The sequence below is a fragment of the Plasmodium vivax genome, chromosome 9 (genome assembly GCF_000002415.2).
Source record: "Plasmodium vivax chromosome 9, whole genome shotgun sequence".
Classification (NCBI taxonomy): domain Eukaryota; phylum Apicomplexa; class Aconoidasida; order Haemosporida; family Plasmodiidae; genus Plasmodium; species Plasmodium vivax.
In genome coordinates, this window is record NC_009914.1 from 1,545,094 (window position 1) to 1,562,605 (window position 17,512).

The 17,512-nt window shown below is 44.7% G+C and overlaps 4 protein-coding genes across 4 annotated transcripts; 1 reads left to right on the plus strand and 3 right to left on the minus strand.

The window, feature by feature from the left end:
- Nucleotides 1-148: 148 nt before the first annotated feature.
- Nucleotides 149-1,669, minus strand: PVX_092585 (adrenodoxin reductase, putative; the record flags this gene model as incomplete). The annotated part of the gene is made up of 1 exon (XM_001615459.1): nucleotides 149-1,669. One exon carries the CDS (start codon nucleotides 1,667-1,669, stop codon nucleotides 149-151), a length of 1,521 nt encoding a protein of 506 aa, XP_001615509.1.
- Nucleotides 1,670-2,749: 1,080 nt separating this feature from the next.
- Nucleotides 2,750-9,058, minus strand: PVX_092590 (hypothetical protein, conserved; the record flags this gene model as incomplete). Its single annotated transcript, XM_001615460.1, has 1 exon — nucleotides 2,750-9,058. The coding sequence occupies one exon, from the start codon at nucleotides 9,056-9,058 to the stop codon at nucleotides 2,750-2,752; it is 6,309 nt and encodes a 2,102-aa protein (XP_001615510.1).
- Nucleotides 9,059-11,051: 1,993 nt separating this feature from the next.
- PVX_092595 (hypothetical protein, conserved) lies at nucleotides 11,052-12,307 on the plus strand (the record flags this gene model as incomplete). The annotated part of the gene is made up of 4 exons (XM_001615461.1): nucleotides 11,052-11,261; nucleotides 11,612-11,812; nucleotides 11,970-12,070; nucleotides 12,223-12,307. The coding sequence occupies 4 exons, from the start codon at nucleotides 11,052-11,054 to the stop codon at nucleotides 12,305-12,307; spliced, it is 597 nt and encodes a 198-aa protein (XP_001615511.1).
- A 2,454-nt stretch (nucleotides 12,308-14,761) lies between these two features.
- PVX_092600 (vacuolar ATP synthase subunit F, putative) lies at nucleotides 14,762-17,236 on the minus strand. Its single transcript, XM_001615462.1, has 4 exons — nucleotides 16,832-17,236; nucleotides 16,591-16,672; nucleotides 16,156-16,238; nucleotides 14,762-15,553 (listed from the first exon to the last, which is right to left on the minus strand). Exons 1-4 carry the CDS (start codon nucleotides 16,895-16,897, stop codon nucleotides 15,395-15,397), a joined length of 390 nt encoding a protein of 129 aa, XP_001615512.1. The 5' UTR covers nucleotides 16,898-17,236; the 3' UTR covers nucleotides 14,762-15,394.
- Between the last annotated feature and the right edge of the window lie 276 nt (nucleotides 17,237-17,512).

Consider the following 17,512-nt stretch of genomic DNA (forward strand, 5'->3'; position numbering starts at 1 on the left):
TCGCTAACTGGGTGGGAGGCGGACGAAGGGTAAATATGCCCATCCGTGGGTACAAAAAAAGCAGAAGCAGAAGTAGAGGGGACTAAATGGAGGGCCTACCGCTAACAGCGCATTGAGGGGGCACACTTGAGGGGCGCTTCCCCCCGATTCAGCGGCTTTTCCCCATTCTACCCTTCAGTACACGCAAGACCTCCCCAGTTTGGGAAAACTTTTGGGCAATTTTATTTTGCTGCGCCCCCATTTGTTTCTCCATCTGGTGGAGGTAAGTCCAATCATCAAAGGAGACATAAGGAATTTGCTTCTCCTGTAACAAGCTCGAAATGTCATTGTCAAAAAAGGAGTCCACTTTCTGGAGGAAGTTTAAAACGAGATGAGTGGAATTTTTCGAATTCAAAATTTGGCTAGCTATATTTCCCTTGGGTCCTTTATCAAACCAGCCTGCCTTGAAAATGGCAAACTTGTGCTGCCCTATATCTTCCCTAAACATTTGAACAGACTGATTGTACAGATTTTCTGCGAAATTGCTTTTTTTAAATCCCGTAGCGAAGATGACCAGTGGAGTTACCAAAACTTTGTTTTCTTTAAAAGACGAAAAAGACATGGGGACATTTCTGTTCAGTTCCAGTTCTACATTCTTCATGGCACCGTCGATGGGTCGTATTTGCCTTATTTCAAAGTAAAAAATGAATTCTATAATTTTATACGTTTTGTAAAACTCTTTATTTTTTTCCACCTCCTCGTAATTTTTTACCATTTTTTGAAAAATTTCATGTTGCCTTTTTTTCATATTTGTATTTGCCTCATCACTTTTTAAATGGCAACAAAGGTCATAATTTTTTTTGCTTAAAATAACTTTGGTATTCTCTAACGAAATTAATTCCCTCAGTTCTGCATTGGTAAAGGATGACTGCCAGAATCCCCTGCGCCCAACAATGTAAATGTGTTTAATTTTGTGTTGCTTCATCACCTTCAGGTAGTCACTGCTGATGTCTGTTTTGCTTAAATGGTTGGGGGATTTTACCAATATGCGTGCTATGTCAAGAGATACATTCCCATTCCCTATGATGATGCAGGTGGTGAAATTTTCGAACGATTTTAGGTAATTCTCCACTGCTCTGCATCGCACGTCGTTGTACATGTTGTTGTAAAAGTAGATGAGGTCCCTCGCATGGAAAAGGCCGTTCTGCTTTCGGGGATTTGTTTCTCCCCCGCTAACCGCTTTATCCTCATCCTGCTGCCCAATGGGAATCGACACTTCAGACGCTCCGCAACAAAAAATGACACAGTTGTAGTGGCGTCGAAGTTCTTCCATTTTTAAGTCCACCCCTACATGCACATTTCCAAAAAATCTGTAATTGGGGCTTGAAAAAACGAGGTCAAACGTTCTGTAGGTATTCTTCACATGAATGTGGTCGGGGGCCACTCCATATCTGATGAGACCATACGGGTTGGGTAGCTTCTCAAAAATGTCAACTTTAACTCTTTCATGTTTTAGCAAATGCTTGCAGCAGTAGAGCGCCGACGGGCCTGCTCCAATGATTCCCACCTTAAACGGTTTGGCTTCATTGGTGAGGAAGCACTTTCCCGTGAAGGGGAGTTTCCCCCCGAGGTGCCACCCTCTTGCTCTCGTGCGCTGTGCAGGGCTGCAGAGGAAGTTGCGCCAATTCATCGTTTTGTGTGTCGTCCCCCCGGTGGGTAGCTTCCCCCCAGTGGGTAGCCTTTCCCTGTTCGCCAATTACCTATTGCCCCAAGTGCCTCGCGACACGCTTAGCTTCTCCAAAACGCGGGCGCCGAAAGGAGAAGTTCCCCCCCATAAAGTTGTGTATTTAGGCGGCGTGTTCATTTATATGCCCCTCCACGTTGTGCAAATGTATCGGCAGTGTTTACCTTTCTGCAGTGACGCAAACGGGGTCACACGGAGTGGGGGAAAAAAAAAATAATCAGCCTCAGTTAATACCCCCCTTGCGGCAGAACAACGTGGCTGTTTGACAGGGAGGTGGAGTTACCAAATGATGGGGGCGGCCCACCAGATAAGCCCCCACACGGGTCTACCCCCGCTCCCAATTGCTTAGCGGTTCAAAATTTTCTCAACCTTTGCAACTTTCGCGGAGGGCGCGTTCACAAGTGGAACTGCAAATTAGGTGCAAATTTTCAAGTCGCGTCGTTTTAAAAATGACAAAAAAAAAAAAAAGGGAACGGGGGCATATCCCTTTAATCCGTTGTGTTATCAAGGGGGTAAAAAAAGGGGTAGGAAAAACAAACGGAAAAATTGAGAGTAAAAAATGCCATCATATGGGGGGCATTATGGCTAACGCATTTCTCTACCTTTTGTCTGCACACTTATGTAGGCTCATGCATGCGTTTATGACAGCCCCAATGATGCGCTCGCTTGGGCACGCGAAGACATGTGCCCCCCATAGGCAACAGCTGATGTGTTATGGCAGTCGCCCAATTCAGGGTGTCAAACAAATCGGGGTCATTCGTACGTATAAAAAAGGGGGGAACTGCCATTTGTTAAAAATGCTTCATCAAAATTGTGGACAATATTTTCCGCGCGAAATGTGAAGGGGGGCGGGCTGCTTTCCATCGACTGGAGGGGTCCTCTATAAAGAAGTGTGGCTAGCCAAAGAGGGATGCACGTGGGGGAAGGGAAACAAAGCAAATCCATTCACAACAGGTGTTTGAAAAAAAATGCCACACCATTTGCCGAACTTCCGTAACTGCCGTGTATCCCCCTCGCTAGACCGCCCTACGCCAACTGCCACACCTTGGGGCTAAAGTGCAGGGAGGGCGAAATGATAAGCTGAAAGCTCTCGCTCTTCTTCAAAACTTCAGTCACGTCAACCCACCTGTCATTTAATTTCACGTAATATAAAATTGGGGGGAAGTTAATTAAGCCGATTTTTAAAGGAAGGATAATCAAGTTAATGACATGTGAAGAATTCTGTGGCAAAAAGAGGACCTTCTTTTTAAACCCATTTATTAGCCAATTGTGTTCATCATCACTTTCGCAGTCACCATTCTTTTTTCTCTCCTCCTGGTACACGAAATATTTCATATAAATATCCTCCCGCATATCGTTGGACAAGACAATTTTGACGTTGAGCGACGTGTGTACTGTTCCACACTTTGGAATTTCATAGTGCACATTAATTGGCAGCAGAAATGGGGGGATGGGCACATCCAGGGTGTAAATGTATTCCTTTGGGCTCCTCTCGAATGGCTTTATGCCCGAGAGGCTCCGATATTCGTACGTGACGCACAGGGTGCCCGTCACGCCTTCGTGGCTCAACAGATTTGAGGCATTCCGCCTCCCACCATCAGCAAGGGCACTTTCGTTCGCATCGACGTAGGCCACCTCGAAAAGGAGGAACACACTCGTCCCCCCGTGGATGTACTTGTTGATGTCAATTTCGTCGTGAAAGTAGCTCACCTCGTTGCTTGGGTTTCTCTTCCCACTCCCCTCCTCGTTCAGATCGTGCGCACTCAGCAGACTCAAGCTGCTCGCGCCAGACTCCTGCACGTGGTTTGCGCTCCACAGGTTGACGTTGCTCGCGTCCGACTCGTTCGGGGAGTCCGCGCCGGGGGGCGGGGCATCCTTCCCCCCATCGGCAATTGCGTCGTTGGTCCCTGCGCTAATGGCGTCCTTCCCCCCATCGGCAATCGCGTCGTCGGTCCCTGCGTTAATGGCGTCCTTCCCCCCATCGGCAATCGCGTCGTCGGTCCCTGCGTTAATGGCGTCCTTCCTCCCTATATTAATCTCCTCCTGCACGTCACCCTCCACTGACTCCTTCACCTCCACCACGTCATCTTTCACCGCCTTCCTCGCGTGCCTCCCCCCCAGGGTGTAGGCCTGCAGCTGGGCCATTTCATTGGAGCCGTTATCCCCCATGGCGAGGGAGTGACTGCGGGCGAGCCCCCCATTATCTCCGTTGAGAAGAAATATCTTTGCCCCCTTTATATCTGAATCACACCTCCTCCTAATAGAAACGTGGAACTTTTTTAAAAAAACAGAGGAGTTATCTTTATGTAGCTTCAAAATTAATTCATACAGCATGGCGTTTTTCGATCTATACGTTTTAATTTTTTCATTAAAAATGTTGGCAAGCTGGAAAGTTTTGTCAATCACTATTTGGTTATTAAACGGCGGATGACATGACGAGTCTTTTTTTGGATTAATAAAATGATCAAATTTGGTTTCTCCAACGTAATTTACATTCGCTAATTTATACAAATCTGTTTTCCTTTGTCTCCTTTTTTTTTTCCCCAAATCGATGTTTATTACGCATTTGATTTTTACCTCATCCGGGTTGGAGGGAGACCCATCAGGTGATTCGCAACTGTGTGGATTTTTCTCTCTGTCAAATTTCAGATGAGACTGTTCACTGGTAACCACGTTAGGGTTGTTTACCCGTACTGGGACAAATGATATAACTGCGTAGGAGTCCTTCTCCATTTCCCCCCTGTGGTAGTAGGCACGCCTGCAGAGATGATCCCCTCCTTTCTCAACAGGGCATTCACTTGTATCCCCTTGTTTTGTAAAACACGTGTCCGTTTGCTTTAAAACCTTCGGCTCGGAAATACTCACATGGTCGTTCGCTTCGATGATGAAGAAAACAGAATCGGGTAGGGTGCACTCTTCGCCCACGTGCTGGTGATTCGAATCTTCACTTTTGTTTTGCACAATGAGGTGGACGTTTTTAATTTGGTTGGAGTTGCTTGCGGTGGGGATGTCCACCTGAGGACCCCCCTTGGCTTCTCCCCCCTGCGTGGAGATAAACTCGCTCTCTTCCCTCGAGTGGACATGCCTGTGGTAATTGGAGACGACCAGCTTCACATAGTTGGTGCTGTTGTAAACCAAAGAGGTGTTATTCAAATAGGATGCAACTAACTGGCAGTTTAAAACCGACTGTAGGGTTTTTATTTTTAGGTAAAGGGGAGAAACTAGCTGATTCAGAAAGAAGCTGGCGTGCTTCCTACCGTCAGATAAAATATAATTGGAGTTTATAAATTCCGCGTATACGTTTAAAAAGGGAGTGAGTAGGTTCCCATTGGGAAGTATCCCCAACTGCTGATAGAAGCAGAAGTGATTCACTTGGAGGAACACGTAATTCATTTTGTAGCAAAAATTGTTCCATTTGATTTCACTCCATTCGAGTATGCTGGATATGTTTAACTTAATTAGATTTAATCCCGTTTTGATGACCTGTTTGTTCTTCGCGAAATTTAGGTGCATCTTTTTATCTTCCCTTTCGTCGTACAGTTCAATCATTACGTTATCGATGAGGAGGTTTTGCGAAAGGGCAGAGAAGACAAAGAGGTCGATCTTTTCGTCGTACTGCACGCACAGCTGTTTTACTCTGGGCGGGCGGGCCTTCCCCGCGCCTTTCCCCTGCTTCTGGGCGTACTTTTGCATTTTCAGCCGCAGCAGGGTTCCGATGTGGGGCAGCGGGGCGGGGTTCCCCCGTTCGGCGGCTTCACCTGCTTCGTCTGCTTCTTCCGCTTCGTCTGCTTCTTCCGCTTCGTCTGCTTCTTCCGCTTCGTCTGCTTCTTCCGCTTCACCCGCTGCTTTCACTTCACCCGCTGCTTTCACTTCACCCGCTGCTTCCACTTCGCCGAAGTTCCCAAAGAGCATGCTGGACGCGAAGAGGTAGAGGTTATAGTTGGACTGCACGAAGACCTTCACGCCCGAGTGGGGCACGTGCATCTCGCCCTGCCCATCGTTTTTCGAAACGGAGAAGTTAAACCTCCGTAGGCTTTTCAGAAAGCCCTCGTTCGGCTCGAAGTAGTAGTTGTTCTGGTAAAACACCTTCCTTTCGTTTTTTATTACTTTGTTTTTGTTTACACCCATGGGGGGAGTGCTTCCCCTGCAGGTGTCCTTTCGGGAGTGGCCACCAATTTGCTCGCCCTCCTTGGGTAGTCCCCCTCTCTGGATGGTGTCCTTTCCGTGGGGCATCGGTTGTGTGCGCACATCTGACAGGTGCACTTCTCCCTTTGTAGCAACGGATCTCATGACGTGGTGCATTACGTTGCGATAAGACACAACGATGTCCTTGCCGAGGGAGGAAAAAAAATCGGTGCCATAACATTTGTCGTGCTCAATTTGTAGGAGGGAATTTTTCGTGTGGCGAAAAAAAAGGTAATCCTGAAAATGGCCAACCTTTGCAAAATTGATATTGACATCTTTGAAGGAACAAATGGGGGTATACTTGTTGGATAAAAAAAAGGAGGAGCAAAAATGATAAAATTGGTTATTCACCTTGTGTAGGGAAATAAGTTGCATACAGAAAAAGATAACAAAATCGTGGCTACACTTTTGGATGATTTTTTTTAAAATTCTTAAGGACTTGCTACATTTGGAGTTTTCAAATAAAATAATTGCCAAAAAGAATTTATTAATCATGGTAATGTTGCCGTATTTTCGATGACACAAATTGGTGATTTTATTCATAATGCTTATAAGTAAGTTATTTTTTTCTTTTTCATTATTTTTTGAAAAAAATTTTATTTGATATATTGGAAACGTGTGGTAGACATTTTTCTTCCCATTTTTCACTTGCTGCGCTTCTTCCTTTAGGATATTTTTTTCAAACTGTTTTTCTTCCAAGTAATGAAGAAAGAAGTTAAGCAAGTACACCTTTTTGGCATTTCTCTGGTCGAATAATTTGTCTGTTTTGTAGCTATTTATTATATTTTTTAAAATGACAAAGGAGAGTTTGAAAATGTTGGAAACGTTTATGCAGAAATCGTTCTGCTGGGAAAAACTGTAGCTGTTGTTGTTTTTTCCATCCGAAGGCTCCGATAATGTGGAAGATAACTGCGATGTGGAGGAGTCATTTAACGAATTGCTCCTTTTCGTTTTAATTTTCAGACTTTTTTTCGATTTTTTTTTTTTGGAAAAATTTTTCTTATATCCCAATTTCATAATATTCTTTTGCAGCGATAGGTACTTGCTAATATTGGTGTTGTTTTTCTTCACACTTTTATCACTTTTGCTTTTTTTTTGGTCCTCCTGGTAAAAGGAGCTCCTTCGCTCGAAGAGGAACTTTATGAGGTTTGCCAAGTTGTAAAAGTAAACGGCGAAGTAACTTTCCTTATTCATGAAGCAGCACTTGAGGAGGAACGTGATTTTGTCTCGCTCGTCTGGGAACTCCCCCAGGTGGTCTCCGCGGCTGCTGTGGCCGGGGCGCGTGGACAGGTCGTTGGAGGCCGTCTTGGCGGGGCTCTCGCTCGTGGGGGTCTCGCTCACGAGCTTGACGTCGTCCAGGAGGCAGTCCTCCTTTAGGCAGTCCTCCTTTAGGTGATCCTCCTCTAGGCAGTCCCCCTTTAGGTGATCCTCTTCTAGGCAGTCCTCTTTTAGGCAGTCCCCCTTTGGGTGATCTTCGTCCAGCCCGAGCACCCCTTCGCCCATGTGCTCACACACGGCTTCGCCACCCCCCCCTGCTCGAACCGCGCTGTCCACGTTGCCTACGCCCTTCCTGAATACCTCCCTGAACTCGCTTATGAGGCTCTTTTTGTGCTTGCCCAGATTTTTATGAACGATGGGGGAGTGCCCCCTGGGGGTAGCATCCTGTTGTGCGTGGCCCAACGAGCTGTTGTGGTCACTCTTGGGATTGTCTTCCTCCACTAAGTCTGGTTGAGCACCCCTTTGGCTATCCCCCCGAGGGAGCATAGATGGGGGTGTGGCCCTGGCCGCGGCGCGCCCCAAGAGGTCCCGGCGGCGATACTTTGTGACTTTCCTCTGGATATTCTTCAAGTAACTAACCTGAGTGGAATTCCTAAGGACGCTGTTTTTAAATCGGCTGAAATTATGCATGAAGATGAAAATCTTATTGGTGTAAAAAAACTGGGCAAACTTTAAAGCCTTGCTGGAGATGTAGGAAAATTTATTTAAAAAAAGAAGAAGCGAAAATTTTTTAAAAAAAATATATTCCAATAAGTGTATGGAGCATATGTTCCTTTCCCTTATGTATCTCGCTAAGGTGAGATAATTTTTTTCAAACAGGATGGACGAATGGATGATGCATTTCTTTTTTTTTATATACACATTTAAATGCTTGATGAACAATTTTGCCATGGTGCTGTAGAGGACGTAACTTTTTTTAAAAAGATTTAACTTGCAAAAAAGTAGACACAAATTTTCACACCATATGAAGAGGAGTAAAAAATGGTCATACAATTCCACGTACAACTCTTCATCATAATCTTCTACAAACTGTATTTCATTGATGTAGGAGTACAGGTCATTTTTTTTTAAAAAGAAATTTATATCTACAAATTCGTTGCAAAATAGGAAGACGTTGTGTTTTTTATAAAAATTTACAAATTGAAGAATTTGATTTTCTTCCTGTCCGCTCCCTTCTCGGTAGGTAAAGTCGGTCAAATAAAATTTACTTTTTTGTGAATTTTTTTTTTTTTTTTTTTCTCCCCCGAGTGATTTTTTACTATGATCCACGAAGTTTAGAAAGTTCGTCATGCTTTTTGTGTACCCACTCCTTATCATGTGGTATTTTTTTTCAATACAAATTTTCAAATGATCCATGTATCTTATTTTAAAGTGTTCATACAATTCTTTCATTTTGTTATTCGAATCGTAGTAATCTTCATTTTTGAGAATCGGCAGGGACAATATTTTGATGCTTTTATAACTGTTGTGACTGAAATCTGATTTAATTTTTTTTATATTTTTAATTTCGTTAATATTGTCCTCCAAATTGTACGCATAAATAATTATACACTCATCATTTTCGTCATTTCCTGAGTCTTTGTACCGGTTTAGGATGTACTCCTTTTCATTTCTGTACTCCTCCAAATTGTTAAGGCATAGGAAATAAATATATATTAGGGACTTTTCCGACAGCAGGTTGCCTTCATTTTTTAGGTACTCAGAGAGGGGGTTGTCATAGAAAACGTACTTCAAGTGAATTCGCAGCAGGTTGATTCGCTCGTCCAGCTTCACGTCCGACAGTTCGTATAGGTCTTCCTTGAAAAAGTACTTGAGCTTGCTGGGGATCTTCTTGTCCCCGTAGCAGGCCACTCGGATTCGGTCCGCATACATCGTGTGTGTGTGGGGGGAGCGGCGGAGGGGGCGATAGCAGCGGCAGGACCAAGTGTAAACACGCACAGGTAGTAGCCGCTTCGTCGGCGAGGAGAGCCACACGTTTGCTCCCCCGATTGAAGGCTTACTCGGGTGTGCCTCCGCGCCGCGTTACGCCCCTCACGTCTCCCCGTTTTTTTTCACGCGGGGGACGCTCACTGCAGGGTAGACCTAGCGAGGGGTCCTAGTTATACCATTTTGTGTATTCCTGCGCTTTCGAAGGAACTGCACACGGGGGCGGTAGTTCCATTCACTCTTCGGATGTGAGCGGGCGAACGCGCGCTCCCCCCCCTACGTATTTGGCAACGAAACGGGGGGTGCGCGTTTGATACACATTCGTCAGTTCAACTACACTTTGTAGCGTCGCGGGGGCGTTCTTGTGGAGGAAAGAGCACTAACCTTGGCGTGATCAGTGCCACCCTACAATGTATGCATATAAGCATTTCTGCATGCTTGTACGCCCCTTTGTGTTTGTAGTCCCCCCCCCCCCCTACTGGATTAACCCGTAGGTGTATACGCACAAAGTGGAGGTTTGCTCAGGCTGTTCTTCTCATAAGGGGTAACGCTTGGTCGGCAATTTACAAGGTATGCAATTTTAAAGGAGAAAAAAAAAAAAAAAAAAAAAAAACCCTTTTCACATACGGATCATTCGCTTAGCCCTAAACTGTAGCTCACGTTCTTCTCCCCCCCATTGCTACTACTATTATTAGAATAGAGTAAACACCTCACTGTGTATGTTCTCTTCTAAAACTATTTTTCTCGCTTTTCATTGCTCCAAGGAGTTATAAAATGGTATGAAAGATCTTGCGTTGGTCCTCCCTCGACGGGTTGGGGTCTCACATTTTTGCGCCTTCCCTTATGCATCCTCATTTGTGCACAAAAGTTATAAGTACATTTCCCGGTTTTTCTTTTTTTTTTAAATTGCCAAAATGGTGAAATCGTCCCTAAGGGGCAGCAAATGTCTATATGGCGAGTGCTAGGCGGCTTATCCTTCTAACGTGCACGTTGTGCAACGCGCTGTAAGCATACATGAATGTGGTATGTATGTGAACATACATATATGTTTTTTTTTTTTTTTTTTTTTTTTTTTCCTTTTTTTGGATCCCCTCTTTGCTGGCAGTTTTTTTCCCCTTTTACCTGACCCCTGCAAGGGCACTTTTACGATTGTTCCCTTCCTCTTCATTTTCGCGTTCTTCCACTTTAGGAGGTTCACGCGTTGCGCCACGCTTCACGGAGTTATTCACCGGCGAGAAGTCCCCTTCTAACGGGCCAAACGTGGGGAGAATTAATTTCGCGCAGGAACGTAAAGTACGAAGTTTCGTTAAAATGCGTCAGGGGATAAATCAAGCAAAGGGTCTCGAAGCGCAGCCGAAGCGGAAGCAGAAGAAGAAGCAGCCGAGCTAAGGGTATATCGCCAGGAGCGACCCTCTCCATTTTGCTCCTTTCCGTCTAAATATACAACTGAGGGGAAGCAGATTTGTTTATTTTTTTATTATTTTTTTTGGCATTACCAAATAGCTACATTTTTACGCATGTTGATGACGCGACGTTTTGGCTTTCTCCAGCAAAGTGAACACCACTTGGGCGAGGCAAAAGTGACGCATCGGAAGGTGAGGATCTACTGCTCTGCCGGGAAGTATGCGGGGGTACACGCGTTTGTCCCTCTGATACGCTGATTGCCTTAGCTGGACAGTTCCCCGTAGAGGCACAATTGAACAGAAGCTAAATTTATTCACAAGGGTATACATCACAAGGGCGTACATCACAAGGGCGTACATCACAAGGGCGTACATCACAAGGGCGTACATCACAAGGGCGTACATCACAAGGGCGTACGTCACAAGAGCGTACAACGCATGCGCATCTGCATTCGCCTCACAGAGCAGCAAGCAACCGCACAACTTACATCATCGCAAAGGAAAAAAAAAAAAATAATAAAATAAAATATATAAAAATGAAAGAGACCGAAATTAGCATAGAAAACGCTGCCTACGCGAAAATGTTTATGCATGGTTTGAAAAACTCGTATGATGACGTATGCGGGATTTTGATTGGAAAATATTCTGACGTCGAAAAGAAGAAACAGAGATGTGTCATCACTGATAGTATTCCCTTGTTCCATACGCATATACTGAGCCCCTTCCTGAATTTGGCCTTCACCTTGGTAAGTGCTGTTAAGATATGTTTGGCGAGGGGTACAGAGAGAGAGAGAGAGAGCGAGAGAGAGAGAGAGAGCGAGGTCTACCTTTTGAAACGTTCAAAGTTTCGTGCACGCACTAGGACTTAAGATAGCTGCGTGCACAGTTGGTCGCTTCGTCCCTGTGCCGGAATTACTGGAGTGGTTGGCGGATGATGTGTTCCCTTTGTTGGCGGCCCTCATCTGTGCAAAGAGACCACAATCAGGAGAACAAGCATGCACGCGATCACCACGATATTATGGCCAGCACGACCATCTCTCTAATCCCATTCCACATCTTCGCGACTTCCCCCCACACACATACACCTCCCCCCCAGGTGGAGAATCACTACAAAGGGAAGGAAGAACGGATCATCGGGTACTACCACATAAGCGTGGAGGACTCAAAAAATGACGACATAAAGAACGTAAAAGTTTGTGAGCTAGTAGCCAACAAATTGGTGAAGAATTATAGCGATGCCATGATATGCCTAGTTCAGTTGTCCAAGCTGGAGAGTGATGATGCCAATTGCTTAAACGTAAGGATGCCACACGGGGGGGTTTTAACTCCAGAAAAAAAAAAAAAAAAAAAAAAAAAAAAAAAAAAAAAAATTATGGGATGGCTAGCCATTATTGTATAGTTTACACGCACACGAAGCTCACAATTGGGTGCCTTTTTTTTTACAACCATTTTAGGTATTCATGCAAGACGATGCCACGGAGGAATGGAAAAACTGCGACGTGGAAGTGACCCGAAATAATAAGGACTTCCTGAAAATGAGCCTTTCGAACAATGAGTAAAAATTCGATTGGAGAAAAATGGCACACGTTCCTGCTGAGCGGTGTTTTTTTCCCCCCTTGGGTGTAGCCACGTCATATGATTAGCACGAAGCTACGCACGGATAAACGATCTGCTCATGTTGCCTTTTTTCCCGCCCCCTCTTCGCAGGTATCTCAACCTACACGATTTCGACGACCACCTAAATTGCATTAACCACGATTTTATGAATTCCAATTTGTTTAATAACGTTTAAGAAAGGGGTAGAAGTGGGAACCCGGTTAAGTTCATCCGTTTGTGCGGCTCTGTGTACGCACGTCGTGTCTTTACATCGCGTCTTTCTTTTTCTGTCGTATGCACGTGAGTGTGCCCGTTTGACATGCATGTATATGTCTCCCCCCGTGAAAAGGCCAAAAGGCCAATAAGGCCAACAAGGCCAATAAGGCCAATTCGTAATTTTGCCTTTTCTTTTTCTTTTTTTTTTTTCTCGTATTCTTCGTTTTACCAATTGTGCAAAAAAGAAAACTTCAAACGGAAAGTTCTTTCTTTCCTCATGTAGCTCCCTCCCTTTTGTTAAATTATTGTCGTAATGATTAAGCGAAAGTAAGGAAAGGATGGGGTGAGCATCGTGCCCCCCACAGTTGCATGTCAAGATGAGGTGTTCCATCTCCGCCTTGCACTGTGGACACGGGAAAAGGCGACTATTTTGCATCCCTCTACGCATTTAGAAGCGTTTATCCTTTTTGGCACATTTCGATTGCAATTTGGGAAATGAAAGGGCACATATGAACGGGCACAGATGAACGGGCACAGATGAACGGGCACAGATGAACGGGCACAGATGAACGGGCACAGATGAATGGGCACAGATGAATGGGCACATTTGAAAGGTTTCTTTTTTTTTTTTTTTTTTTTTTCTGCCTCGAATTGTTTGATTACCCCTTTGCATGTCATCGCGGGGTTGTAGCATCGTGGCGCATGAATTCGTTTGTCAGTAAGTTCGTAACATGTCTACACCCAGGTGAGTCTCGCCTGGTTATCCCTACCTGCCCATTTGTGGGCACTCCCACCCCCGAGAGCCCCAACGCAGCGAATAGCCCAAGTACCGCTAACTTTGAGAGAAGCAAAAATGAGACGCGTTCTATTCATCATATGCGTGTTGTACCTATGTGGTGATGACAGGGCGTTCGTTTCTGGTAAGCCGAGACGCCTGGCTGAGGCTGCGAGTGGCACTCCACATGATGTGGTATCCTCGTTGATGTTTAGACGAATGAGCGGTAGGTGGAGGAGAGGGGAGAAGCTCCAAAACAGTAGCTGGGGAAATGGAAGCACTAGCGAAAACGCACGAAGGGCAGCAAAAACACTGCCAAAGGAACAGTACCAACTGTTTAGCAAATTGGACAACATGGAAAGAGAGACATTCAAAAGGGAGGAAAGCACAAGCAACAGTTGGGCAGAAATTTAAAAAAAAAAAAAAAAAACTCAAATGTGAAGGAAAAGAACAAATTCCACTAACGTCTACTTAGGCACACTTTCCGATTACGACGATGATGATGATTGTTCGTGGAGCAATTATGCCAAGCCGCAGTTAAAGGGGGATTTATTTGTACCACTACGAATGTTATGTTAAGGGGCTAACTGTTAGTAAAAGAAATAATCTGTTTCAAGGAAAGGGGGTGAATCATACGGAGGGCATTTCTTTTCATGTTCTGCTGACCACTGATGAACCGGCCATGTTTTACGCTCATAGAATTCATTTCCATTCACCGAGCGAGCATACATTTGACTGCACTCAGCAGGAGAGAAAATCGAAACGCAGATTTTTCTCAGAACGAATGGTTCATACGATTATGGCGTAGGCAGATGGGACGGCGATCCTGCCATGAAAGGGAAAGCACCTCTCGGGGGTAACCTAACAAGCCGGGAGAAGAAGCGAAATGATTATCACCATTCTTAAGTGATCACCTTTTTAATGAACAGCTTGTCTGAACAAAACCTGGGGAAAAAAATTTCCAAACGGAGGGGAAATAGAAAAGTTGCTAGTCAGTACCAGGTCATTTCTATTACATTCTCCAGCGTTAAAATGGGTAGGTTTTCCGTTGACCAGTTCGGTCAGCATGGCTGGCAGCACATATGTGTGTCTATCAGTTTGTTTATTGGCGCATCTGAAAGGTGAAATGGGGTACCCCCTGCGATGACTCTCTCTCCAGGTACCGCTTTCGTGGACCTAGCGGAGGAACTAAACCTATAGGCGTTAATGATGACGCTGAACATCGAAAGCATGGAGCTTCTGGCACATCGTGGGTCGCCCAGCGTGCCTACCTGCGACGAGAACATACACTGGAAGGTGGCTAAGCAGGCCTTGCCTCCATCAACAGAGACAATTTTAAATTTTTACAAAATGTTAAAAAGAAGCTCCCCTACGTATAGGGGAAGCGACGAAAATAAGTACCCCTTTTGCAGAATTCACAAGGGAATACAAGTAATTATGGGGAGGTATACGTAGTTAACGAGTCCCCTTTGCAGCTGCTCGTATTACCTGCTCTGTCTACCTCTGAGGACGTGGCGCCCACTGACGTGATGAAGGAGTTGCTAACCAAGTAGTTTTCGCTGCACCCTTACCTCAGCCGCTTCTACGCCATTCTGTGTGAGGGTCTGCAAATTTAATGGGCACCCCTCAACATTTGCTGCGAAATTTTTTTTTTTTTCCGATGCCACTGGGGTAGGTGAACCAATATGCCAAATTTTTCTCCCCGTTTGTGCTTCATTTATGCGGAGTCGTCGAATTCCCTCACTAATTTTTTTCTTCAAATGTGCCAACAACCTTTTTAACAAACGAAGCTGCCACGTAAGGGGGCATATTCGACGCTTCTCCGTATAGCGGAGGGGACACATACATATGCACAGCTATGTGTACACTGCTGGAGGGTCCTCCCCCTCAGGCGCACGGATGGATGGGCCGCTTCAAATGGCTCCTTCTACGTTAAGGTAAGCCTCTACTCTACAGGTTTGCTTTCAACAAGTGAGAAGTATAAATCCGATGCAACAAAGAATAAAGGATATAAAAAGGACGAATGAATAATTAATAAAAAAAGCTAATTTCCATGGGTCTACAAAAAAAACGGTGATCAGATAATCCGAAATAATGAACGGCTGGACGAACAGATTTATCATCACGTAGATGTAGGTGGAAAGGAGGACAGCGAGAAGGATGCTCCCCTTCACCTTTACGTCCATTCTTGTCAAAAGGGGGATGACGAGTGGGGAAAGTTGGGTTGGCCTCCCTTCGGAAGAGCCTCCCTACAGATTAGCCTCCGCTCTGTTTAGCCTCCACCTCGGACTTTCACTTCAAGTTTGAAATGTCCCCCCCGAAAAAAAGCTTCACCCTCTGTATGATCGAATCCTTGTTGGGGTCAAACGGCTTGTCTTTGGACGGAATTTCCAAAACGGTTGGCAGGATCTTGTCGTGCGTGTCAACCAGGTATCTTATTTCGTCCGCGATCTGGCGGGGGGAGGCACGCACGCAGGGAAATGGTAGACATAAAGGTATGTATGTATGTATGTATGTATGTATGTATGTATGTATGTATGTATGTATGTATGTATGTATGTATGTATGTATGTATGTATGTATGTATGTATGTATGTATGTATGTATGTATGTATGTATGTATGTATGTATGTATGTATGTATGTATGTATGTATGTATGTATGTATGTATGTATGTATGTATGTATGTATGTATGTATGTATGTATGTATGTATGTATGTATGTATGTATGTATGTATGTATGTATGTATGTATGTATGTATGTATGTATGTATGTATGTATGTATGTATGTATGTATGTATGTATGTATGTATGTATGTATGTATGTATGTATGTATGTATGTATGGTTATACAGATGTGCACACTTGTGTGGATTTGCTCGGTCACCCATCGGCATAACGCCTCATAGGGGTGTCCACTTTGCACAGCAACACATTTTACACGCCGCATCGGGGAGGTCTCTCTCATGGGTGCGTCATTTCTCCTCTTCGTTGCTTTTCCCCCTTATGGCAGTTCGATGCAGCGGGATTTTTCTTCCCCTCTGCGCTCACCTGTTGGTTCATCAGAATAACTCCACAGTCGTTTTTTGAGGTGTACTCCTTGAATACTTCCTCTATTTCGGTTTTGTTCGTTTCTAAGGGGGGGGAAGCGACGTGGAGATAGGCGGTAAGTGTGTTCCAAGTGAGAAGTGCCGTGCACACGGTGTAGGGCTAATCATACACACATTTGCTCTGCAACACGGGAGGTACCCCCCGCGCTGCCACCTTTCTTAACTTCATCGAACGAGGTAGTTAAAAAAGATTCGGACGTCTCTTTAAAACAGAGGCGGGGGAAACACATTAGCGTAACTCTTATATTTGCCATTGCTCAGAAAGTTGCTCCTTTCCGGGGTGCACTTATATACACACAAATGGGAATTCCCCACGGTGGCGGCAGGTGAAGGTAAATACGCGATGTGGCTGCTATTCTCCCCTGTCCGTTCTTACTCGAATTCACGATGAAGAAATTTTTTTTCCCTAAGCCATCCCGAAAGCCTATGCCAGCTAGTAAGAAGCCCACTACAGAGTCCTGAGAAAGGGGGAACGTTCGCGCAGAAGCAGGTGGGCACGGGTAACTCCATGTACTGCCTGGCGCTACTGTGGCGCCACTGTGGCGTTTCTCTAGAGCCGCCCATCCGCCCATCCGCACGCGGGCAAGGGTTCGGCGTGCGCATCCGGCGCCCCTTACCTCATCCCCTATGATGTATATCTTTAAATCTGTTTCATTAAAAAACTTATGTCTTCTCGATGTCATTATAGGTTATCAAGCGGGGCGAGCGATAATGTGCGTATGTTCATAAGTTCGTGTTTCCTATTGGTACTTCCTATTGGTACTTCCTGTTGGTACTTCCTATTGGTATTTCCTCTTTGGCATTTCCTATTGGTATGTGCTATTTCGTATGTAACTCCCTTCCGTGGCCCTCTCTTCTCATACACCAAAAAATGGGGATCACTTTATAAAAACGTGTTAACACGGTCAAATGTTGGCGAGAGATGTATGCTGTTAAATGAGAAAAGTTTGGGAAAAATTATCTGAAGCTTTTTTTTTCCTTTTTTCGCACGCGCAAAAATTCGCTGAAGTGTTGCGATTGTGAAAAAAAAAAAAAAAAAAAATTAAAATAAATTAAACTAAACTAAGCTAAGCAAAGCTAAACTAAATTGAACTAAATTAAACTAAATTAAATTAAAATAAAATTAACATACGGCCATGTGGCCAAAGCGCAGCCATGAGTTTTGTAAAAATGGCGACTTGTGGACCGCTTTCAGCGAGTGAGGACTCGTGGGAGAAAACCCTAATTTGAATTTCAAAACTGTGAGGGCGCGGAACAAAAAATGGGGAATGCGAAAAGATGCGGTGAGGACAAAAAAA